Below are 26,331 nucleotides of genomic sequence, written 5' to 3'. Positions count from 1 at the left end.
CTTCTGTAATTGCTTTCATAGGAGTCCCAACGATGAAATTCATCAGTTATTTATAGTGTTTCCATTTTTTCTCTGGACCATGTATGGACCATTTCTCTATGCTATGTAATATTAGAATCATTTGAACTAGGGCATTAATATATTACTGTAATAAATTTCACTAGAGTCTACTTCATTTTCATGCATTAGCAACATATGAATTTGGGAGGTGGGGATCCTAGTTCCAAACTAGTTTCCAACCCTGCTTACAGATACTACAAAATGATCTAAAGGGTATGGGCGTGCATGCATCATCTACCACTTATCTATAGCTCTAATTAATGTTTTTTTCAGTTTTATACAAGCAATGAACCATGAAAATGTGTATTTTTGGTATATGTTTTTTCTCAAGTTGAGTCTGACTCCCAGTTACTAATAGATTCTTTCAGTTTTCTCACCACAGTACAGACGTTGTTGTCATTCCCTTCTTTCAGGAACTTCCTTCAACTTCCTTATCTAGTGTCTACCTTTGGTAATCCCTGGGTGTTTTGTATTCAAATACTAACCAGGTCTGATATTACTAAATTTTTTAAGGTCAGCCAAGGTCATCTGTAAGGTTGTAATAAAATGAAAGAGACATGGTTTTCAGTGAGGCAATATTTATTTATGTTCATGTTTTTCCCTTCAAAATTATTTCAAACTTTTCCAAGCTTTCATTTATTTGATTCCACTGTTGGCCATTGAAGGAGCCCTGCACACACCTTTCCCTTTCACTTCAAACGGCACTCCTTTGTATGTAGCAATACACTGGTCATTAGTCTGAAGATCAGGTTGGATCTGCTCCCATATTTTCTTTTTGGGATTAAGTTCTTTCTCAGGTTCACCTTTTTTAAAAAAGAAAAAAAGGAAGAGAAGAAAGTAAAACTAAGAATTTGAACGCATATTCTTTCACAACATAAAGGAAGTGATTTACATCAGCAGTTCCCAAACTTTGTGACTTGGCAGAGATGGGTGGGCTGATGCGCATGTGCACGTATGACTGGTGAGCAGACGCATGTGTGCACAGCATAACTTAATCATGCAGCCTAGTTGCAAATAGGCCACGGCCCAGTAGTGCCAGGACTGTGCAGTGAACAAAGGACTGTGCAGTGGACAAAGTTCAAAAAAGATATTTATTTGTTTATCCATCCACCCATCCACCCATCCCAATCTCTTGTGAAACCTTAGTTGAGAAAAATTGAACTTAAACTAATAATATGAGTTGAAGAAAAGTCAAAACATTGTAAACTTCCTCTCCTCATCCTTCCTCTCTATGACTAATTATTACAATCTACCTGCAGAAAGATTATTAACCACAGTTAAAACTGACTTGGTTTCTGTCAATATATAAAAGAATGGTTTAAAATTGATTTAAAATTCCAGCCGGCAGCAATGAATGGTATCTATGAAAATAATCAACCCTAAGTCCAGCAAATTAATTTAATATCATCTTCAAATAGTATCTACAATATAAGATACATTATTTTGGGTTTGTTTTATCTCACCTTTCAAAAAAAAAAATCACTCAAGTATGTTCAAAATGATTAAGAATAAAATAATGCAGCCTTCCCTATGTAACCTAAAATTATGGGATAGTAAGAGTTATGGCATTTTTTTGTTGTAAATGATCCTGAGGTTAAAGCACAGCAGTAGAATAATACAATGCCCAAGAGTAAGATTATGAAAACCATTTAAGTGAGCTAGGTGTTCTGCTTCCCATCAGGAATGTGCAAGACCATGCAGAGTAGCAGTAATGCTTTATTCCTTATTTCCTTAGTAAGGGACTTGCACAGCAATCAGTGAGCTTACTATGAGCATATCCTTCTAAAACAAGGAATTCATCTACCATCTGAAAGCCCGTGTTAGATATATATTATTGGAACTAAATCCAGACATTCTACACATTTGAATTTTATTCATAGCCCATTACAACAAGAGACAATTTAGTCATCCATCAGGTAGTAGATGATATATAGGTTAACAGACAGAGAAACCATGCTGTTGACTTCCTATTCCTGTTTGCAAGAACAGATGGATATCAAAGGAAAACTAGCTCAAAGATCTACCTGGCCTATCATTCTGTTTCTGCAAGTGACCAACAAATATCTACAAAAAATCTTGAAGTTACACGTGAATATTAATAGGTTCTTCCTACTAGTCTCCAAAGTAATGCTGCATTAGGCACTGTTTGTGACTATTAGTAGTCACTGGTAACTTTAGCCACCTTCTGAATGGAAGACATTTCTAGTCTTTATTTCATTTAGAAACAATAGTTACTGAAGCTATTTTAAAAGGCAGGAACAGATATGCTGCAATATGGGAGGAATATTGTTTTTTTAAATAAATCCCAAGCCCAATATTCTCCTGGAACCCAGAGATTTAAAAATTTAGCACCTGTAAAAGATTAAAATTATAGCAAGTGTAATAGAATTATGTTGGAGAACAACCTTTCTGGACGGGAACAGTGGTCAAACTCTTCAGAAGTAGTCTGGAGTTGTTATATAAACAAAGTCTGACTCCCCTTGAATGCCGTTGGATTTTATCTAGTGTTTCCCACTGTGGGAAGATTCCTGTGAAATAAGCATTGAGCAATAAAGTAGCTCTAATTTGTATTCTACATATGTGGGTCTGGTTCTTCGCACCTGACAGATTGGTATTCAGATTAACAAATAGTTTTTGAGAAAGAAAAATCAACTAATGATAGATGTTTATACATGAATATATTATCTGCCCACCAAAATTTATCAGCGGACAGAAAGAAACTTTACTTTTATCTTAGTTATATTTTAAACACTAGTGCATCTTCGTACTGATCTACTCTGATGTTTCATTAGAAATTTTAAAAATGGCACATTTTAAAGGTCAGAGAAGAAGCTGGACACAGAAATAGTCATATGTCATGAATTTTGGATTAAAATGGTTTCTCTATGGTGGCTTGAAATAAACTTTTCAGGTTTCTTTGTGGCCTGGGAATAAAAAAGAAGTTTCAGTGCATAAGCCATAAATAATTAGTACTTTCTCAAACCAACAGGTTATCTTTTAGAGAAAAATATAAGTAACTAAAAGGCAATTAAAATGACATCTCCTCACGGTAAAATTTTTCAAATAAAATAAAAGCCTCTTTATGCAAAAGAAAATATATATCAAACCAAAAGAGCAGGCAAGTCTTTAAAATGCAAACATTACAAAACTGAATTTAGTTTTCAAGAATAAATTAAAATCTGGCTTTTATTACAGAACAATCTTCTGGCTTCTATTAAAACTTGCTTTGGAATACCCAGGCAAACTCTCCTGGGATCTGTGGTGAGCTTGTATTAGATTAGCACAGGCACCACTTTTAAACATTACCAGAACACCATGGTGTATGCTCCATAAAACCCTCCCTTCTCATCCTTTTCTTTTCAAGAGAAACAAGCCTCTTGAAAGACATGTATAAGAAAAAATGGAGAGAATTCTTGGGGATAGAAATGAATTTTTTTAAGTGTAGCATTCAAAATACTGTTATTAATAAACATCAATCTATAGTGCTGCTCTGACTAAACCATGCACTGAAAGAATCATTAGCAAGTAAACAGCAATTTCAACCCAATATGGGACAATCTTCCTTCAGCATTTTATCAGAAAGACAAGTCTAAACAAAGTATTTCCGGTGATATAAATGCAGCAACAATAGGTTTTTATTTAAATATAAAAGTTTATTATATTGCTAAGCAAACCACTACTCTGTCATCATTGCAAGAGGTATTATATAAAGTGGAGAAATTAGAAAAATGACCAAATATAATGCTGTTTTTCAATCTTAAGTATGTTGAAGCTTGTTATAAAATATGGTTGCCTTTATTTCATAACTACAAGATATATTTTTCTTTGGTGCTTTAGAGAGTACTGTCTTATTTTGTAGCTAAGATATATAGTCTCCAAAGACCAAACTTATCAGATGTGTTATAAATCCTTCATTTGAAACTATTAAAAATCCACAGTTATTTCAGGTTTCCTATCAAAGAGGAATCCCATTCACAAATTCTGTATCTCTCATAACACAGTTAATTTGTCATGGCAACCTCTGAATCATGCATGTAATGCAGTTTGCTAAGTTTGTGGCAACAGAGGGCATTTCCCCCTCCTTCCTGTCTGTTTATGAAAAACCGGACTTATAAATCGGACTTTTAAAAGACACTTTATAAATCAAAATGGCAATAAAATCTAACAAAAAAGGAAGCAACAATCCATCAGAGTAAAACCACTATAAAAACATATCCAATTGCAACAGGGCCATAATCATCTGTAAAAGGAAACTCACTAACCAGCAGCAGTTTCCAATGTATTATTTAAAGAGAATGTTTTGTTGAAGAAAAGCAGAAAAAAGGAACAATCATATGCAAGTATTATGACATTTTCTATAACCTCCTGAAAATGTGATGAAAGTTTCTAGAATCTGAACAAGCATAATTTCAATGGTGATTATGACAAATCTATTTGTGTGTGCATAGTCCTGCACAGTGTGGGGAGCCCCAAAACACCATGAAAAAGCTTCTTTAAGTAGATTTACTAGTGAGTTAATTAAGGATTGTTGCTATCCCTTTTGGAGATGGCAATTTAATTGTGTAGGAGAGGGGTGTCAAATTCAAGGCCTGGGAGCCAGATCTGGCCTGCGTGGCCGCCCTGGAAACAGCAAAGAATTGTCCGCGGTGCCTCTGCCAGTGAAAACAGAGCTCGAGAGGGCCGTTTTCGCTGGCAGAGGGTTGCAGGAGATTGTTGCAGCCAAAAACAGAGCCAAGGAGCCCGTTTTCGCTGGCAGAGCACTCGGGTCACCACAGACACCTCCGACATGAGTGATGTCGAGCTAGCCATGTTCTCCCGGGCCCCCCCAGGTCAAACACAATCCTGATGTAGCCCTCAATGAAATCGAGTTTGACACCCCTGGTCTAGGACAATAAATATTCTAGATACATACTAGCGAATTGTATTGCCTTACTTGATACATACCATTCTACAAGATGCACGAAATTATTCCCCTACAAACATTGTTAACATTTAAATAAATATAAATATGAAAATTTAGTTACAAACTGCAAGAAAACAAACTGTGCTTAGTACAAAAGTTACTAAAAAGTACAAACAACATCTATATATATAAATATGTATATGTATATGTATATGTATATGTATATGTATATGTACACATTTCCTAGTCTAGCAAAGGGTATACAGATCATAAACTTATGAATATAAGCTTTGAGGGACACTGTGATACCTCTAAGCAACTCTTTTTTTCCCACTACTCCATATGCTATGTGATAGCAAAAGTATCTGTGATGTGAAATCTACTGGTTCAGGTTTTGAGGTAACCTACCCTGCTGGACTTTTACATCTGTCTTAAAATATAACTTTTTATTTTTATGGAACTCCAACTAATTATAACCAAACATGGCTTGCTCTCCGATACTTTTCTCTCAAGCTCAATTTCAAAGTTAGTGCTACCACTTTTCGGTTAAGAAACTTGCAGAACTGCCTCAAGAGACTATGCCTTAATAAAATTAAGCACACTGTTAGCACTCTTGTCCAGCTGTATATTTTCGTTTATATTAGCCAAGTTACAATCCTATATAATAACCAATAATAGTTTTGATGGCATTGTACCAATTATCAAGTATACAATGTGCAGGCTTCTATATTTTATCACATAAGAAAATAGGAAAACCTAATTTTATAATATTAAGCCTGGATTTTAGTTTTTTTTCCCCCCCATTCCACTTCTGTAACTAAGAAAACACTGCTTTCCCTAAAATTAATTCCAGAATATGGAATAGTTGCAAACTTTGTCTCATTTTAAAAGTAAAATAAATCTAATCTTATCACAGGAAACATATTATTTTTTCCACTTTCCATTTCATATCATACTGGAAAATAATACATACAATATCTCATTGATAATTCCGAAGTGGTTTTGCTACCTGTGTTCTCCTTTTTGAGTGATTCTCCATTAAATAATTTTTATTTAATCTAGGATAATATCAAAATTCCCCATGTTTGCCTATATAGGTAGTCCTCAATTTAAAACCACAATTGAACCCAAAATTTTTGTTGCTGAGACATTTGTTAAGTGAGTTTTGACCCATTTACAAACTTTCTTTCCAGAGTTGTTTAGTGGTTCACGGCAATTGTTAAATTAGTAACAGGTTCACTTCACAGTTGTTAAGTGAACCTAGCTTCCCCACTGACTTTGCTTGACAGAAGGTCAACAAAGGTGATCACATGACACTGGGACATTGCAGCAGTCAAGTCATTGAGTCAGTTGCCAAGTTGTCTGAATTTTGATCACCTGACTATGGGGATGCTGCAATGGTCGTAAATTTGGTGAAAATTTGTTATAAATCACTTTTTTCTGTGCCACTGTAACTTCGAACAATCACTAAATGAATTATTGTAAATCTCTATTAGAGAAGCAATTATTTTTAAAAAGTAAAGTTATTTAAGTGAAACCCCTTATTACTAAAGACATTTTACTAGTTGTATCATCCTTAGAAATGTATTCTATTCCCTCTTTGAAGAATGAGGGATTTTATATATGATTCACAATTTACTTATTGGATTGCAGAAGGTCCAGAACACAAAAATTAAACATACACCTTTAGTAAGTAGATAAAAGAGAACAGCGAAGGAACTTTATTCAATACTAACCTCAAGAAATACAAGATATGAACTAGTGTTTGACTTTAGATACAAATGACTGGCAAAAAATATACTCCTTAAAACATGCATATAACATAGTACACAATAAGTATTCTGTATTACTTCTCTCTTTCTCTGCCTTCTTAATAGCATTATCTATTAATAAACAGTCATTCCTAAAATCTTATTTTCATTTTTGTTTAAATTAAGAGGTTTTTTTTCAGGCAGAGATATGCACACATTTAAAACCACATTGTAAATATTTTCATAATTCATACAAAAAAAAATTCTCATCAACTTCTGTTCAATCTTCAAGATATTTCTGCTTACCTGAAAAACCTTCAAATGTAATTTTTTCTCCAGGAACAACTCCGTTAGGAGGAATTATAATTTCCACTTTTTCTGGTGTGCTAGCACACATCAACATGGCTTGGGACACCACTCCTCTCATTTTTACTGGTTTTAGGTTGCAGAGAAACACAGCCATCCGGTTTTGCATCTATATAGAAGTTAAAAGAAAAAAAGTGGAATTTATTGAGGCCTTTTCAGGTTCCTACCAAACAAAGAAGGAAGGATTAATGCAAAGAACAAAAATAGACAAAAAATATATTTTTTCTTTCACTAATCCAACATTAAGAAATATTTAATGGTTAATGATCCTCTAGCATACAAATGCAATAAGAAGCAATAAAAACATTAGCATTGTGTCCTAATGTGCTGGATGATAGTTGAAGCAGTATTTTATTTGATTTCCATTCTTAGTGATCAAAAGTCACTAAATTAAGAATTTTAAACTAATTAAGGAAATTATAACAAATATGTTCAGGTGGTTTACCACTCAGGATATAATATGGTATGCATATTTACAAATCCCAAATGTCAGGATAGAGCAACTGTTTGGAACAAATTAAATTGAAATGGTTGCGTATAATATGCCTTCCAAAACATTCATTTAAACTCTAAAGGCTTCTGTTCCAACCCAGATTTGAAGGGAAGGGGAAGACAAGTCCCCTTTGATGTGACACCTGGTGACTTCATTTAGACATATAATTTTTTGGGGAATTGCTATGGAAGCAGTTTGCCATTGACTTCTTTTAGGGCATGTTTTCCATTTCCCAACATACAATTTACAGATAGCCTCCATTCATAAATGGAGGCCCAACTGGGTTGAGCTTCCCAGCCCAAGGAAGGTACTGCCACCTGCTGAGACAACCTCTAGGGAAGAAGAGCACAAAGAAAACAAGAAAACTGAATCCATCAGGGACAATGCAATCAACAGTTTTGTCCAAGGAAATTAAATTTTAGTACATGGGAATTCTGATCAAAATGCAACAAAATCTTAACCATAGCTCAATGAGAAGACATATGGAAAAAAATAATAAAATTTGCATCAAGCTACAATTGAGGAAAAATGGGTACAAAATATTCTATAGCTGGTTTATAAGTCTCTCAATAATTGTCAGGACTGATAAATCTTGTAACAATAAATGTTGGAAATGGCATAACAAAGAAAGAACTTTTTACCATATATTGTGGTTATGAAAAAAAATCAAAAGTAATGGACGGAAATATGCCAAAAATTCCAAACAATTCTATAAATAAATTTGAATTAAAAACACAAATATTTTTATTAGGTATTATCTGAGAAAATATAAATGAAAAATGTAACAATTTATTATGATATATGGTAACAGCAGCAAGAATCAATCTGGTACAATACTGGAAAATAGAAACCTTGTAGTTGGGGGGAAAAGGTGTGTGTGTGTGTGTAGGTGTGTGTGTGTGTGTGTGTGTGTGTGTGTATTCTTATGACCAATTTTGCTTTATAATTCATTTTCTCAAATTTCTTTATATCCAGGTTTTTATTTTTGTCTTTTTTTTCCTTGAACATTTTAACCAATACAAATGCATAGTGGTTTAGATCAAATCCTTTTTAACAAGAAAGGAACAAGAAATATTCCAGATATGATCGTATTGGATTTAGGCCGTTGGAGATTCTTCACTACATAAGAAAAGCCAAGCATGCTACACCATAAAATAATGGTGTGCTTGATATTAGTTAAAGCATGTTTCACATTAGACAATGATCACAACAGAAACCTGTGATAAATTAGAACAATAAGTAAAACAAATACCAGCAGAATGCTATGGAAAATACTTTCTTCTGATCCATGAATATTAAGAATAATTTGCTCAGCATATTATAAAGTGGGTTCTGACTGTATAACAAATTCAGATACAATAGACATTATATGAACAATAAAGGTCAAGATCCTTGTTAGTTTTCTTTATTTCTGGCATAGAAATACAAAACTTTTCCATCTGTAATTGAGCAACGTGGGTTTTGGAACATTTCTAAAAGTACAAACTGAACTAATGAAGATAACTTTTGTTATTGAGGAAGAAATGCAAAATCTTGCCTACATGCCTTACCAATGTCCAATGTATTACAACCGATCACCAGATTAAACTGCATCTACAAATACATAGAAGACAAGAGTATGGAACTAATATTAGCCTTTCTGGGTATGCTGCATAGATCTCAGAGGACCACTTGAATCTTCAAAGTAGTAGATTTTTTTTGAGATAGTGAAACTTTTGATATCTTTTTAATGGTTTAAGTAAACCACTAAGCCTCAACTTCAAGATCTCAAGATTTTGAGGTTGAAGCATTTAACTGGAACATACTATAAATAGTTATACATAAATGATGAACAATAATAAATAAATAATAATAAATAATAAATAAAAACGTTGCTAACGCCTCAAATAAGACATCAGAGATATTTTATTTATACCTCTTCTAAAGGAACATGTTTCACCAAACCGCTGACAACAGTTCTTAGATTTGCTTCTCCAACATCAACTTCCTCAATATAAAGACTATCAGCATCTGGGTGTTTCTTTGCCGTCATAATACAACCAATACGAAGATCAAGTCGAGAAACATCTAAAGGCTTTGAATCATCATTTGCAGCTGTCTGCTTTTTTTCTTTCTTTTCTCCTACAAAAAGGAAGGAAACCAAATTAATAAATCCTCTGATGGAATTCACTTCACAAAACTACCTATTTTTTTTCTTTTTTCATTACAAAAACTGCCTTATGTAAAGTATTAAGAACACTTTCATGACATCAAGACCAAAAACATTGCAATTATATCAACAACTGTAATAAAAAGCATAGTTGTAAAAATAACATAATATTATTTACTCTAACAATAAACATGGCATCAAAAATAAATCATTGTTCCTGTTTATCCAGTAATCCCTACAATTTCTGAAGCATAGCTGTAAACAAAAAGGATGAAAAATTTTAAAACTGGCAAAACAAAGTCCAATTTCCATTTACAGAATGAGGAAAAGATAGTTACAAGCCTGAGAGCAGTTGAGAGAAAAGCAAAGGGTATTAATCAGGGGTGAAAATCCAGCCAGTTCTATCTGGCTCGGGCGAACCAGTAGCAGCAGCTGCGGGAGGCTCTGCCCACCGGTGCGGACATGATGATGTTGCTTTTTTGCAACATTTTAAGCCTCTGCGCATATGCAGAAGGCGTTGCACATGACAGGGTGCGCACATTGGCAAACTAGTAGGGAAGTAAGTAAACTTCACCCCTGGTATTAATGTGTAGAGTTGAATTAGAAAATGAGCCTGCCGAAGTCTCTAATGACGTATTACCTTTCTTTTCTGTTTTGTCTTTCTTCTTCTTTTCTTCACTGGGTCCCTTGATTTGTTCCTTAGGATCAGATAGAGCTTCGGCAGCAGATGATGTCTGAGAGAGATCCTTGGAAAATGAAACTGCAGAAGCCGTCTCACTAGGTGGCACAGATATTTGTTTCACTAAAGTTAAACACAAAATATTCATTCCAATTAATTACATCTTGATTCTGATATTTAAACCTATTTTGTGAAATCTGTTGGAATAAAAGTACATTGTTTAATGAAAAATGTTTTCTTCCATGTTTCCAAGCACATGCTTATATTTATATGCATTACATTTTAAGCCTTCTGATTTTTTTTGTTCATATCATAACAATTAATGGTAAAGAAAATCACAAAGAAGATCGTAATCAAAACCAAAACAAACTGAAGTGTGAAGTCACTGATCTTCATGTGGAAATTTCAATCCATATTTTTTTTAGTCGGGTTGATTACAATGAGTTAATAGTACAATTAAAATATAACCATATACAAAAAAGAACAAAAGGATAGAAGTTATAAACTGCATACGTTTATGGATGTCCACTGTATTATACGAAAAATATCAGACCTGACCATAATACTTTTCAACATTTTCAATCCTTCTCTGCAAATAAAGTTGTATCAACTTAGTCTTCAAAAACAAACAAAACAAATAGTTCAAGTTTGCCAATATAACTTCTTCCTGAGATACTATAATACAGGCTATTTCTTAACCTTCACCAAAATCTTTTTTTGCAAGACTAAGTGGAAATGAAGCATAGGTAATAGGGTAGCAAGTATCTTTCTCTTTCCTCCTGATTTTTCCTTCTCATTCATATCACATTAAGCAAAATAAATGCAATTTTGCCCCCTTTTAATGCTTCTTTTAATGTTTTTTTTTAAATACTGACCATACAAAAAATAGGCCTCACTATAAATGAGATATGCTTGCATAAAATAACACAATATTTTTCACCTCCATTTCGAATTTCTGCTTGGATCAATTCCTGTTTTAGCACTTCAATTTCTTTCTTAAGTTTAGCATTTTCAACACGTAGTTTCTTCTCTTCCCTCAGAGATGCCTGCAAGACTATAAGAGGCAGAACTCTCATTAGAATCACTGAATTGTAAAAAAAAAAAATGGTTGAGTTTCATTGCTAGGAGCTAAATATGAGTAACAGTACACTTGTTTTGAAAGCTTCAAGAAAATGGAGAAATTTCCTAATTACTTGTACCTTATGTACTTTGATTAAACATTTATATTAAAAATACAGAGTTACACTGGATACATTTACAAGTATGAAAGTTCCCGGAATCATTTATAAATCTATTATGAGTGCTGAAATATGCGATTTAAAAATAGTGTCATGATATAAAAACAAACAGACATGAGCAAAAGTCATGATAATGGGAAATACATCAACAAGCAATCAAAAAGTTCCATGTTATTTCCATTAAAGATTGTGGAAGAAGGAACAGGTGTCTGTAGAGAGATCCTATGGAATGATTACGTCAGTATTCACTCCAGCTTTTCTAAATATTAAAACAGATATTTTACCACCCAGTATTGTTATTAAAACCCTGCAGTAATACCCCCTGAACGCTGTGTTTTCCAATTAAATCCATAACATATACAAAAGGGACTCCTTACTCAATTCACACTTCTTCCCTCTTTTCCTTGGCATATATTCTAAGAAATGAACTGTTGTGCTTTGGTTCTGGTGGGAATATAAACTGGAACCATGGTATATGCCTATTCCAATGGAATGCATAGCTAAACACTTTATTGTTTAAATGTTCTCTATCAAGAAACCAGGAGTGGAAAAAAGATGACAGATTCTGGAGATATTATCTGAGAACTATGTGGAAACTGTTGAAAAGTTTCATTTCATATTTGTAAGTAGAAACCTTGTTTATTGACTCTAGGCCATAAAATCTCTTCAGATCATAAAAAGGACAAAGCTTTATTATACATGCATTACATACAAATCTTAAAATCCTGAACAATAGAATTAAAAAAAAAATCTCCATTATTGTAACCATAATATTGTTGAACATACCCTGTTTCCCCAAAAATAAGACCTCCCCGGATAATAAGCCCAATCGGGCTTTTGAGCGCATGCGCGAAAATACTGCCCCCCCCCCCCGAAAATATTTATACGCATGTGCAGCCAGTCCCCACCATTTCCTCGGGTTAGGGTTATGGAGACAGAGCTCGAAATCAGGTAACATGGCAAGAGAAGCCCCATCTTGGTCCATGTGCCCCAAATAATAAGACCTCCTCGAAAATAAGGTCAAGCGCTTATTTCGGGTTTCAAAAAAATATAAGACAGGGTCTTATTTTCAGGGAAACATGGTACAATTTTGTTTTTGTTTTACAAAAAATTCAGAGTAGTCAGACATGTATCTTGATGTAACTTTTTAAAAATCAGATAAATGGAAGATTCTAACAAAGGAGATGAAAAAGCAAATCCCTTTCTTTAAGAATTGTAAACTGCAATAAAAAAAATGGAGAACAGCAGAAAAAGCAAATTCAAAATATACACAAAAAAACTAAATGGAGGCTTGCAAATGAAAAGGGATGCAGTTTTCCCCCCAAATGCTTTTCTAGAAATGGTCATGGAAAGTTGTCTGTATTTTCTTCTATGTAACCAAATTTGTAGCTTCAGTATCCAGCTCTGTGTGTATTTCTGTTCTTCCCCAGGTTGCATGCATGTGTATGCACTGGGAAGCACAGAATGGGCTTCTAATCTCCATTCTGAGGTTGCATATATAGAAGTGGAGGGGGGCAGTTCAGATTGGAAAATGGCAATATTTTCAAGCTGCTGCCCAACAGCCTTTCCCAAAGGAAAACAAGTAGGGGAGTTTGAAGGAAGCGGGAAATATTTTTTTCAGCAGTCTCCATTTGCCAGCCTCCACTGCGTAGCTAAATGTTCAATATTCAGAGAGTTATCTGTTGACAGTTCCTTTATATAATTTATTTCTAACATTCCATCAAGTTAGAGAAAATAAAAAGTAAATAGAAAAGAGGCCACTGTTCAAAGGAACAGTGCACAAATGGTGACAGGAAAACTCAGAATAAGTTGAGGTTAGTGAAGAATGTTAGCGAAGAAGAATATTCATATTAAGGATATGAAAGTGAGCTAGATACATTCAAAAGTAAAGAATGTATGTATGTATGTATGTATGTATGTATGTATGTATGTATGTATATTTGTATATACCGGCTGCTCAATAAAGATAGCAAAATGTTGACGGTAACCTGGATAAGGCACAGATTTTCGAACAGTTCAGACCAGTTTAACAAAAAGTATGTATCAGAAGGAATAGGATTGAAGTTTGAAATGAATGGATACATGATTACAGAATATCTATTTGTTCTGAATGTGTCTCTGCCTTGAGGATCAGATGAAGATTCTAGGATACTAAAGGAACTAATCAAATACTTAGGAAAAAACTAAGAAACTGATGAGGTGTCAGATTGGAGAAGAGTGAATGTTGTCCCATCGTAAATAAAAGAAAATCAGCAAACTTCAAACCAATCAGTCTACATTGATAACTAGGAAGATTTTAAAATAGATAATATATTATTGAAAACAATGTAATAATTAAGGAAGCTTAAATAGATTTGTCAAGAACAAGTAATAGGCTAACCTTATCACATGTTTTCTCCCTGCCAAAAAAAGTGTGTATAGTCAAGGGTATGGTTTTCCCAGTTGCAATGTATGGCTGTGAAAGTTGGACCATAAGAAAGGCTAAGTGCCAAAGAATTGAGGCCTTTGAACTATGGTGCTGGAGAAGACTCCTGTGAGTCCCTTGGACTGCAAGACAATCAAACCGGTAAGTCCTAGAGGAGATCAACCCTGACTGCTCTTTAGAAGGCCAGATCCTGAAGATGAAACTCAAATACTTTGACCACCTAATGAGAAGGAAGGACTCACTGGAGAAGAGCCTAATGCTGGGAAAGATTGAGGGCAAAAGAAGAACGGGACGACAGAGAACGAGGTGGCTGGATGGAGTCACTGAAGCAGTAGGTGTGAGCTTAAATGGACTCCAGAGGATGGTGGAGGACAGGAAGGCCTGGAGGAACGTTGTCCATGGGGTCACAATGGGTCAGTACAAATACTGTAGATGTTTGCTGTAAATAGTTACGGTGCTGGCCTAGATACCAGGAACCTGTGAGCTCTAGGCCCCCCCTAGATATGTAATAATTTGTATACAGTTAACAAAACAATAGCATGCTGATTAGAAAACAAATCCTGGTGGACTAGACAGCAGTTCTTTTCTTAGGGACATAAAATCAAATGCATCATTACTAGGGATATCAGATTTAGTGATGGTAGGGTGTTGGTTTTTGTTTTTTTTTAAATCATTGTTAAAGCAGTGTGAGCTAAGAGCTAAGTTGGAACCAGGACAGTGGCTGCAAAAAAACCTCAAATGTAATTTAAGGCTGCATCAAGAGAAATATAATTTCTGATTCACAGTATATAGTCATTCCACTTAATTCTGCATTAATCTAACTCGATATTTCTGACATAACACGTTTAAGCATTATTCACAGAAATTGGAACAATTTAGGGAAAGGCAACGAAGATGCCTAAGGTGCTATAAGTCTATTCAGACAGATTGAAGAAGTTGAGTGTATTTAGCCTTGAGGAAAAAATAAGTGAGGTATAAATATGATAGCATTATTTAAAGATCACTAAACGTGTCACATAGAAGGTCAAGACCTCTTCTCTCTTGTTCCAGAATACAGGAATGGATGTAAGCTACAGGATAGAAGAATGGATGTAAACTACAAGAAAGCAGATTGTGATTGAATGTTAAAAAAGAATTCATAGCAGCAAACTCAGTTCAACAGAGAGTCTGTGAATTCACTATTTCATGCAGTCAAATGGAGGTTAGACAACTATCTGTTTAGGATGCTATAATTTGGGTTTCTCCACTAAATGAGTGGGACTGAATAACATAAATCATCCTTTCAACTCTATGATTCTACTGACTATAAAACCATAATTTCCCTTCTTACTGTTATTACAGTTTTAATTCAGGTACCTATTAGCCATAACTATAGCAGTTTATTTAAAAGAGCACTGCCAAATATACCCATTGACAGCTTTTAAAACCAGCTAAACTTATCTTCTGAATTTTAAAAAAGTGGGAAATTATGTGTTATTATAGTCTTTTATAGGAAAAGCTATTACCTGAAATAGATCTTTAAAATCGTTAAGTTTAGATTTTACTCACTGATTTAGAAAGGATAATTAATAATCTATTTTAATGTTATGACTTACTGGCTTTTTCTTTCAGAAGAGCAACTTGCTGCTTAAGGTATTCAATAATTTGATCTGCTTCAGCGCCCTTCTGCTCCAGTCTATTCAAAACTGCGTTGTTGGCTGCCATTTTCATTAAGGAGCGGACTAAAATCCTAGATAAGAGAAACAGGATACCATAAACATATTATTAATGCAATTATTTCCAACATTGTTTTGAATAAATAGATTGAACATAATTAATAATAAACATATTCACTTTTTTCCCCAGAACTCAAAGTTCTGGGGAACTTGTCACACTGACTTTGCTATGTATAGTCTTTACTTTTACTTTAGTTTATTTTTTAGTTATAAAAAGGTCACATTGCCTATTATCTGTAATAACTATGTTTTTTCTATGTATAACAATATGCATTCCACTTTTTAAAAGGTAAAAGACAAACTGAGTCAACTGAACTCAAACACTTATAAGATGGATCATTTTCCTTGTGAAAAAGTTTTGTGTTCTGTGGCAAGCATTTTCTAAGCTGTAAATCTCTTTGAGATCTGAATCTTGGAATAACGAAAATAGCTATTAGTAAGGCTATACATAAGCACACTTGCACATACTAATTTCTCTTACCAGTTCTTTCTGAAATATTCTACCAAATTCATATTCTGAAGTCAAAAGTTTTAACTTTTTACTAATCTTCATTGACCATACTGAGTAAGCACTTGACTTACACAAACTTCTGGTGAAGTAAACAATAGCAACAATGACAGGCAAATAAGGATTGCTTCTTTTCTAACAATTGCTTCACTACAATTTCTTCTATTCCAGACTTTTTCAGCATAGTTTATTTCTGGATATATTTTCAAATTTCAGCATCTTAAAACATTCAGGAAGGCCATTGTACAATGAATGTCTTCTTATGTTATGTTCTATCCAAGACTACTATGCTTTTGTTGGTTTTCATCAAATATAGAACTATAACTTATTTTCTTACTTCCACAATGCATCTTTTTATTTAGTCTCATCATAACACATAATTAATCATGGCACAGATCCAAAGATACAACTACTGTAGGCCTCTCTTTCATTTATCTTCTCAGTTTATTTTGGTTTGTGTGTTGAAGAATCCACATTTTTAAACGTTATTAATTTAACCCTAAATTCACTAAATTCACTAAACTATAAACTAGTTATCTTTTTATTAGATTATACCCCACTTCAATTTAATCAGATTTTGCTTACAATATCCATGCAATATTTGAATTCACATGGCTAGCTGATCTGATTTCTCCCCACTACAGAATTAAGGTTCTATATTTTACTGCAAAAACCTGTAGGATATATTAATACATTCACTATGAGCTCTGCTATTCCAATATTCACCTGTATGCCATTATAAACATCGATGAATATGACTGGAAAATATCCAGGAATGGAGAACATCCCGAAATATATAATGTCAGTTAATATTACTATTTAATTGAGACCTCACTAAAACGAGTGAGTGGTTGATAGATTAACAACAGATCCCGCATCTTCCCCCCTCATCCCAGTCCTTCCCTCCTTCTCCATCTTTTAACTGGGCCGCGGTATTTGGATCTATACAGTATTTTATTTATGTTTTTTAGGTTTTGTATAGTTTTTATCTTTTTAAGATTGTAAGTGCCCAGAGATATTCTGTGGTAAGATGGCTGGCCAATAAATTTTACAAATGAAAAATGAATAAATAAAACTAGCAAGAAAATTTAATCATTTACTTAACAGTTTACATGGGCAATCATGAAAAAAAAAATACAGAACGTTTACACAGCCATTACATTTCTGCCACAAAGCACCTGATTAAGCCACTTTAAGGTATTAAAAATACACACTATTTCTTAATACTGCTTCTATCTGTTTAATTAGGATTAATTTAACTAATTTATAAATTTGTTCTGAGGCCCTTTGACTAATGGGTACAATAAGAATGCCAGAAAAAAATTCAATAAATGTAAATCAATCAATTTACCTATGAGTAACTACAAGAACTTGTACCTGAACAGGCAATAGGCACTGCATTCTTAATCATTAGGCAAGCTTCTTTGGTCAACTAATACCAAACTCTTAGTCTAACATATGCTGAAGATAGTATGTTTTCTTATCTACAGGTCCATCCTAAGTTAATAGAATACAAAACGCTGCATAAATAGAACTTTTATTAACACACTGCTCAATATCAACGTATTTAAGAAGTAAAGTTCCCAATATCCAGATGACTTTAGTAAGTTAATGAAAACTGCAGAAGTATCTGAAAATGGCTGTCAGACTGGATTTAAAGATGCAATTCATTTCGATATTTTTGGCAAATTTCCTAGGAATCAGGGACGATGAAATTCACAGAATTAGATTTTCAATTTACTTTAGAATGACTTTATGTATAGATGTTAAATATATATATCATATATCATAGGTCTCCTAGAGCAGGTGGCAAGCCCCTGGTCAATTCTGATCTTAACCAGAGCTGGATTTGGTTAGCATCTGTGTGGGAAATCACCAGGAAATCCTGGAACCATGGAGAAGTCAATAAAACATCAAGACAACAATGGCAAACTATTTCCACATTACTGCCAATAAAACAACATGAAAATGTACAGGGAGTTCACTGGGGATCAAGTTTAATCTGAAATACATTTTACTTTTCCCCTTCAATCAACAGAAATCTCTCCCTCCCTCGCTCCCCCCTCTCGTTTCTTTTGATAAACATCAATTTGGATTAGACACAAGGCATACCAAATCCAGTATTCTGGGCAACATCCAAGATTCTATGGACAGATTCCTGTTTTCTTTATTTTACCTTCTCTTCAACAGCAGAGACTCTTATCTGATCCCAAAATTCTCTAACTCGCAAGAATGAAGCATTTTTAGGATGTTCCTATTATCTGAGACAACACTCTGTTCCTTTTGAAATAAATTAACTGACTGCATATAACCCATAAGCAAGAAATAAACAAACTGCAATCCTTCTCCATATATATACTTAAACTGCTTAGTAACTGATAACTATACAGAAAAAAAAATAGGATCTTAGCCATGAAGGTTTTAGGCTTTTTCAACATCAGTAATGGACTTAGACAAAGGTTCAACAGAGAAAATTTTCATAAAGTGACCCACAGCTGCATATGTTGGCTCTAGGATCTTTGGGGAGCTGAAAGCTGCAGAAAGCATAAAATACTGGCAAAGATCCCTCCACTAGAAGCAGCTTTCTATAAACAGAATTTTCCTTATTATCTCTCTGAATCGAACCACTCACATTTAAAGAACTTGAAGCTCATTACAAAACTAAAGGTAGTTACTATCCCATTGCAGATCCTCTATGCAAAAGGAAGACATCTAGCATTCCACAAAAACATTTCACTAAACATTTAATAGCTCTGGCAGTCTCTATGGCTCTGGCACAAATTCAAATTTTTTAACCATTGCCTGGACTTTGCTTCTGGCTTTTTGTATTTCAACAGTTGCAGGAGGGGAAGGGGGGGTGGGAGGGGTTGAGGGGGGAAGGGTGGGTGGGAGAAAATGTTTGTATTTCCAATAAAACTTTTCAATTAAAAAAAAAAAACAGTTGCAAGTCATCAACTGATGTCATGCACAGGCCATGCCCACCCCAGCTCCGCAAAGGCAAAAAACATCACAATACGTCATGTAATACCAACTTGATGCAGTGAGTTTGACATCCATGCCCTATAACAAATAGTTATCCAATCTCTTCTTTAAAACTTCCAGTGTTGGAGCATTCACAACTTTTGGAGGCAAGTTGTTCAACTGATTAATTGTTCTGTCAGAAATCAAATTTCTCCTTAGTTCTAAGTTGCTTCTCTCCTTTATTAGTTCCCACCTATTGCTTCCTGTCCTGCCCTCAGGTGCTTTGGAGAATAACTTGACCCCCTCTTTGTGGCAGCTCCTGAGATATTGGAACACTGCTATCATGTCATCCCTAGTCCTTCTTTTCATTAAACTAGACATACCCAATTCCAGCAACTGTTACTTCATTGATATTTCATTATAAATTACACCTTTTTCAGGAATTAACACAGAAAAAAAACAATGAAAAATAGTATGACTCTTTTATAATAATTTTTTGATTTTTGAAGAGAAACAATAAAAAACAAAAAGATAAAGATTATGTTAACCCTTGTATAGATTTAACATACCTGTGAAAACTTAGAAATTTTTTTTCATTTTTTTAAGTGGAAAAAATGTTTTACTTGCAAAGATCTTACTAAATTGTCTTCAAATACTCTCACCCCAAAACATGCTTACCCAAAGAATATGAACTCAATAAAATTCAGGAGGAAACGTTTTGTTATTACAGGATTGCTTTCCCACAAATATAGGGGTGGGAAAAATCAAGGATGATGAGAATATACCCTGATAGTTTTAATTATATATAAAATATGGGAAAAAAATGTCCTCACAGCTTTCTGTATTTAGATGCAGAGCAGTTAAAAATAAAAAAAATGAAGGGATGAACAATTACATCTTTATGCAGAGAAAAGTCATTTTTTAACTCCATGGAAAGAATACAAAGAAAATATCATAGAACAAAAAACTAATATTAGAACTGCTAATTCAGACAGAATGTCATGTAGCAAAATGTGTATCCACTGCTTTTTCCTAAAAATGTAATGTTCTCTTTAATATAATGTTTGAAGTTAGGGCAGCACTGAATGAAGGGGCACACAACTTACCCCTGAAGTTATTGCAGCATTCCAGTCATGTGATCAAAATTTGGGTGCTTGGCAGCCCACCAGCATTTACTACTCCAGGAGTGCTTCAACTACCCTCATATGCCTATCTCCCATCTATACTTTTTTGGGCCCCTGCACTCTGCAACCTCTGCTACCCTAGCTGACCTTCACTAAATTCTTGCTCCCACTTCCAATGAATATTCCACATGTCACACACTGTGGTTTCATATCTGTGGAAGGAGGCCTCGTGTAGCCAGCAGCTGCCTTGTTAAGGATCAGGGAATGTATGCCTTGACAGCAGCAAGAGCAAGAATCAATGAGCAAGGTCAACTGAACTGTGTGCCAGAGTGCAAGGTGGCAGGTGTTTTGGAGTGCAGGGAAGAAAGAGAGGTTGAGCTGGGGCGACTGGATCTTTCTGGAATGGCAGTTTTGTGCCACATTGCTGAACAATAGTTTTGCACACTGGTGGGGCTTCCTGGGGTGGAAGCTTTGCACTGAGCTGCAGCTCAGGGCTTCTTGCAATCTCAGAGCGATGGCATGCCAGAAAGCTTGACACACAGTGTGCCAATGATCCCAGGGCCATGCAGTTCTGGGGATGCCTGCCATCCTGCAAGACAAGATACAGGTAGTCCTTGACTTACAATAGTTCATTTAGTGACCGTTGAAAGTTACAACGGCACTGGAAAAAGAGACTTATGACCATTTCTCACAATTACACCTTTGTGGCATCTCCATGATCATGTGATCACAATTCATGATCATGCTTGGCAACTGGTTCATATTTATGACCATTGCTGTGTCCTGGGGCCATGTTTTTGCAACCTTGTAACAAGCAAAGCCAGATTCTCTTAACAATCAGGTTACTAACTTATCAACTGCAGTGATTCACTTCACAACTGTGGCAAGAAAGGTCGTAAAATGGGGCAAAACTCTCTTAACACTTAACAATAGAAAATTTGAGCTCAACTGTGGTCATAAGTCAAGGACTACCTCTACTTGGCAGACAACAGAGAAGAGATGGAAGAGAGATAGTGAGTCAGGGAAGTTGAAGAGGAGGTAATGCCTTACCTTACACAGGCTATACTATAGTCATTAAAATTAAGAATTTTTATAGATTGATTTATAACAAAAATTACAATCTGTATAATACGGCTTCTGGGGTAGAAATGTTGAACTGAACTAAAGTGGAACCACAACCATGGTGGAATGAAGAATCCTTTGTAATTCCTCTCTGGACAAGGAGATGATTTCACATCACTGACAAGTGCTCCAGACAGTTGCTCCTCATGAAGATACCAAGGCAGCAGTGTCCATCAGGTTTACAATTCTGAGAGACAAGGGAATAGTCATCTTGCTCAAATTAATGATGTTGGGAATGCTTAATGGAACAAAAAGAAGGGGCAAGCAACAAACACGCTGGCTTGATAACATCAAATCTGATACAAAGTTGAATATTCAACAATTGAAAGAAGCTGTGCTTGATGGGGTAGCATGGAGAGTAGTTGCCTATAAAGTTGCCAAGAGTCAGAGACAATTAAATGGTTAAACCAATCAATATCTTGCTCAAACTTTCTTCTTTCTACTTCCTAAGCACTTTCAGAAATTGCTTGTTAATTGCTTTTCAGCTTTTAGGAACCATTAAACTGAAAAGTCTGAAAACACGGGGTAAGTTTGCTTCAACCCTTAACAAGAGGTTCTAAACATAAATTTAAGGACTTAAAAAATTATTTGAGGGGAGCAAAGTGGTGATTAGAACATTGATTTGGGTCAATGGAATAAGGGTCCAGATGGATTTAAAATGAGATATTGGAATTAATTATAAGAATTCCTTGTGGGAAAATAGTTTTGTTTTGAATTCTTAAAAACATGTTAAGATGGGACTTTAAAGGTGGGACACTATATGGAACTAAAGATTACAATGAAAGAATATTTAAATTGTACTACTACAGAATGGAGAAAAAATATTAATTTTTTTAACAATGGATAACAGTGGATAACACCATCTGCCTTTATAGATAAAATGTTATGGTAAGGAACAAGTTTTATTATGCAAGAATGAGACCGATCTGAAAGTGGATTTAAAAGTGACAAGCTATTAAAATTGTAGATGCTACACTTGACATGCAAAAGGAAGACGCTCATGTCTTAATAATTAAAAGGGATATAGAAATAAACCAAGAGAGGGAGCTGGATAATTTTTCTATATTGGAGATAAAAAGTAAATGCAAAGGTTCCCCTCATACATATACGCTAGTCGTTCCCGACTCTAAGGGGCGGTGCTCATCTCCGTTTCAAAGCCAAAGAGCCAGCGCTGTCCGAAGATGTCTCCGTGGTCATGTGGCCAGCATGACTCAACACCAAAGGCACACGGAACGCTGTTACCTTCCCACCAAAGGTGGTCTCTATTTTTCTACTTGCATTTTTTACGTGCTTTTGAACTGCTGGGTTGGCAGAAGCATATTGGAGAGACAAACAAGTTAATCCTTTGAAGAATATTGTGAGAAAAGAGAAAGAAAAAATAAAAAGAAATAAATTTCTAGAACATTATATGACTAAAAATCAAGATTGTTAAAAGTAAAAAGAAGTAATATTAAGATGGTTCATTTATTCAAGGTTAAAATGGATATGTTATTTCCAGGACTGAAATTACAATGCAAGAGCTTATGGGAAGAAAATATGGGAAGAAAAGATCATTGTTGTCTTTTATGAGACAATGATAAGTGACCAAAAGTGTTTACATTCGTTATAATGGCGAAGTCATTTCTTTAAATATTTCTTTTCTTTTTTTTTACTATACAGTATTATTTTTCTATTTTTTCTTTTATAATTTTTAATATTACTATTATAAAAGTAACTTCAATATAATAGCATAATGAACATCTTTAATATAATATAGCAAAATGCACCTATATAAGCAATCCAAATTATATAAAATATATTTTGCAAAACATTTTATAGTGCAAGGAGGGTTACAAATTAAATATTCAGTTTTTTCCAAAATGTCCATTCTCTGCAATTTTGTCACAAAATTCTAAAAAAATAGCCTATTTTTCATAGGCTATAAAAAAAATAGTCTATTTTCATTCCCTTCCAAATATTAGCGAAGCTAATGAAAAAAAGACAACTGAGCTACCACAGAACTCTAAGTAATTGATTTGTCAAGGAACTCATTTACTGAGCATAAGGAAGTTGTATGTTCAAACTATTCTACTAAACTATTTCACTATAGCCACATAGTGGAAGGGCTAGAAATAAAAGGAGAAAAGCTTTAATAATAATAGAATGACTTATAGCAAAACTTTCATAGAGAGAACTAAATTAAGATTTTAGTTAATATTTCGATATTCTATAAAAGTATAGAAATGAGAAGCAGAGAAATTTGATAAATACGTTTAATAAAATATAGCTCAGTCTGTCATCTATTATTAGAACTGACTTCAGCCATTTACTAAAAATGTCTTTGACTTCTTCCCTTCAATATGAAGCTTAGCTTGAAGATGTCTTACTGAGGAAAAAAAATACTGTCCTGACCTGGATAAACAGTTAAGGGGGGTGATAAAGGAACTAATATGAAAAAATAATCAAGCACTGATTTCAGCACCATCCACTGTTTTTCTTTTATTAAAGCTCTGTTCATATGATGATATATACTGGACTTAGATCCTTATTTTGCACATTCGTATCTTATTTCATTCACAGTAATATAAACATCCTTCCATTTGATGCAAACGACTGTATTAGACTACCAAATGTTAGTTTCACTCACATTTAACAGGTACTGCCAGAGAAGAGATTCAAACTGCAAGGTTCAGTGGAAGATACGACCCTCAACTCTACTTCCTCTTCCCCACCAAATTTGTCTTTTGTGAGTACCTGATATTAGGAGAGGCAGAGTTAACCATGCAAATATCCCTGGACACCATTAAAACAAGCCTTGAAAATGCACTTGCACTATCATATTGACCAATCCCTTTTTTCCTTTAAGAATTAGGCTGCATTAAAGACCAAGAGTGTTAAGCCAGTGTAATGAATTGTGAATTGTGCACAGATAAAAGAAAAAGAATGCAAAGCGATCTTAAAGGCACACATATTGAATTTAGTATACACAGGACAGAATTAGGCAAGTTTAGGTGTAAATAGATTAATAGAGTAAGGATAAAGTAAATATAGAATATACATACACAGGCACATTCATTCATTCATATTAGTAAGTTTACAGCCATCTAACTGGAAAATCAGCTATCAGAAAACCAAATATCCTATGCCACCAATAACATCAATTGCCACGTGCCAAAAGTTATGAATAAACACTTCCAAAGCAAAAGAAGTTCTACCTCAAAGAGCTATTTTATTAAAATAAATCTGCAAATAGGATCCTAAATTTGTTGAAACAGAGTTGCTGCATTACAAAGCCAAATATTCTAACATTTTAAAAGAGTAACACTCTTTAAGGTGAGCTTTTATGACTGAATCCACGCATATAGTATGTTCATTACAGCTCCTGAAGAAAAAGATTTCTTGTATAGGGTTATTATTTCATATCTAGGCCAATAACTAGAAGCAGCTCCCAAAGTGGCAAGAAGTCCCCCCCCAAACAGCCAGTTTCCAATATACTGAACTGAAGGTCATCTAAATGAATCCTGTGCTTCTTAGCATTAAATTTCTATGGAGATTCTCAGTCATCCAGGTCACGGTTGACCCCAAGGTGCTTTCTCAAGAGGCAACTGGACTTTCTGGTTTTTCTTGGAAGACATTTTGCTTCTCATCCAAGAATCTTCTTCAGTTTCCTTCCAAGCTTCATGGATGGAAAGCGAAACATCTTAAAAAGCAAAACAGAAAGTCCTAGCATTAAACTTTCCTTTCATTCCTTTCTCCTTATCTTATTATCTGTGTGGCTTGGCTTGACCAGCGAGAGAGGGAAACACACCTGAGATAAAACTGAAACAAGAGAAGGCAAATCGCAAGGAAGCAAATGAAGCAACAAGTTCAGGAATATATCGCTGCTCATAAACTCCTCCCTTCCCTCCCAAACTCCCAACTTAATATTTATTATTCTCTCCAGGCATTCGCGGCATTCTTGACAGCCTCGACGTCCCCCGTTCTCCTCCTCCTCCTCCTCTTCTTCTTACAGCACGGACTTTTTTTAAAAAAAGACATTCCCTGAATACCTATCTATCCCCAGTTACACAGATACCAATAAATAGCAACGCAATTAAAAAAAGAAAAAGAAAAAGCGAGCGCTTGAATTACTGCATAAAGATATTTCTGTCACCTCACTCACCCACCCCTATTAAGGGCTCTTCCCAGCCACCCGCTCCGTTTCTTCCAGCTATTATCAAGAGGAAATTCGCCCCCCCCTCCCTCCACCGACTCTGCAAGCCTGATTTTGTAACCAAAAGCAATGGACGGGCCCGCAGAGCTCCCCGCTGAGCGACACCCAAGGGGGGGGGGAGGAAAAAAAAAAACAGAAATCCAGGCACGCGCCCCCTCCGTAGTCATCCTTAACGGTAAAGGTCACCCGGCCACCGAGTTCATCCCTCGCTAATCTAACAACCCTCCCCCCACCCCATCAACACACACACACACACACCGCATCACACTTACCCTACTTTTGCAGCAGGCGACTCGGGTAGACGGCTACGCGCACGCGCCGACCAAGGAATGCCATGCGAAGCGCATGCGCACCAAACGCCTCTCAATTCCTGGCTTTGGCCAGTCAGGTGGGATGAGCCTTTTTTTTTGAGGGCGGAGTCGGAGGAGGAAGGATCAGCTGGAGCAAGCGGAAGGATCGGTAGGGCTTGGGACGTGGGGGTGAGGGGGTGAACCCGCGCTGGGTGCCTTTTTTTGCATTTGATGGGAGTGTGTGAGCCGGGAACCACGTTGCATTTTCCTTGCACGGTGTGTGAGCCGTCTTTACGTGCATCTCCTTGCACGGGAGGGAGGAGGAAGAGGAGGACGGCGGAGGAACCCCGCCGTT

The 26,331-nt window shown here is 35.2% G+C and overlaps 2 protein-coding genes across 12 annotated transcripts in view; one reads left to right on the top strand and one right to left on the bottom strand.

The window, feature by feature from the left end:
- Positions 1-621: 621 nt before the first annotated feature.
- Positions 622-26,053, bottom strand: AIMP1 (aminoacyl tRNA synthetase complex interacting multifunctional protein 1). Of its 7 annotated transcripts, none has more exons than XM_034442233.3 (8): positions 25,959-26,029; positions 24,121-24,227; positions 15,660-15,793; positions 11,342-11,455; positions 10,363-10,524; positions 9,489-9,694; positions 7,021-7,189; positions 622-863 (listed from the first exon to the last, which is right to left on the bottom strand). In XM_034442233.3, coding segments are annotated over exons 2-8 (954 nt in total). In that variant the 5' UTR covers positions 24,123-24,227; positions 25,959-26,029; the 3' UTR covers positions 622-696. The 7 variants fall into 7 exon arrangements, with proteins under 7 accessions (XP_034298124.1, XP_087731613.1, XP_087731615.1 ...); XM_087875487.1 differs by lacking the exon at positions 25,959-26,029 and adding an exon at positions 25,636-25,945; XM_087875489.1 differs by lacking the exon at positions 25,959-26,029 and adding an exon at positions 25,640-25,943.
- TBCK (TBC1 domain containing kinase) overlaps positions 25,871-26,331 on the top strand; it is a 93,728-nt gene continuing 93,267 nt past the window's right edge. The window contains exon 1 of one of the 5 annotated variants that reach the window (XM_034442231.2): positions 25,871-26,145. The gene's annotated coding sequence lies outside the window, so the exon portion shown is untranslated. The other 4 variants (XM_087875485.1, XM_087875484.1, XM_087875483.1 and 1 more) reach the window with 4 other exon arrangements.

Source organism: Pantherophis guttatus, chromosome 8 (genome assembly GCF_059756535.1).
Source record: "Pantherophis guttatus breed Tessera chromosome 8, ASM5975653v1, whole genome shotgun sequence".
Taxonomy (NCBI): Eukaryota; Metazoa; Chordata; class Lepidosauria; order Squamata; family Colubridae; genus Pantherophis; species Pantherophis guttatus.
Note: the sequence above shows the minus strand (reverse complement) of the source record. Positions and strands in the feature narration are given on the sequence as shown.

Bases quoted from the DNA above. Each gene is read 5' to 3' on its own strand.
- AIMP1 (XM_034442233.3), bottom strand. The intron at 10,525-11,341 runs GTGAAAAATATT...GTTTAACTTTAG, and splicing joins AGCAGAAATTCGAAATGGAG to TGAAACAAATATCTGTGCCA. The intron at 7,190-9,488 runs GTATAAATAAAA...ACTTCTATATAG, and splicing joins AACATGTTCCTTTAGAAGAG to ATGCAAAACCGGATGGCTGT.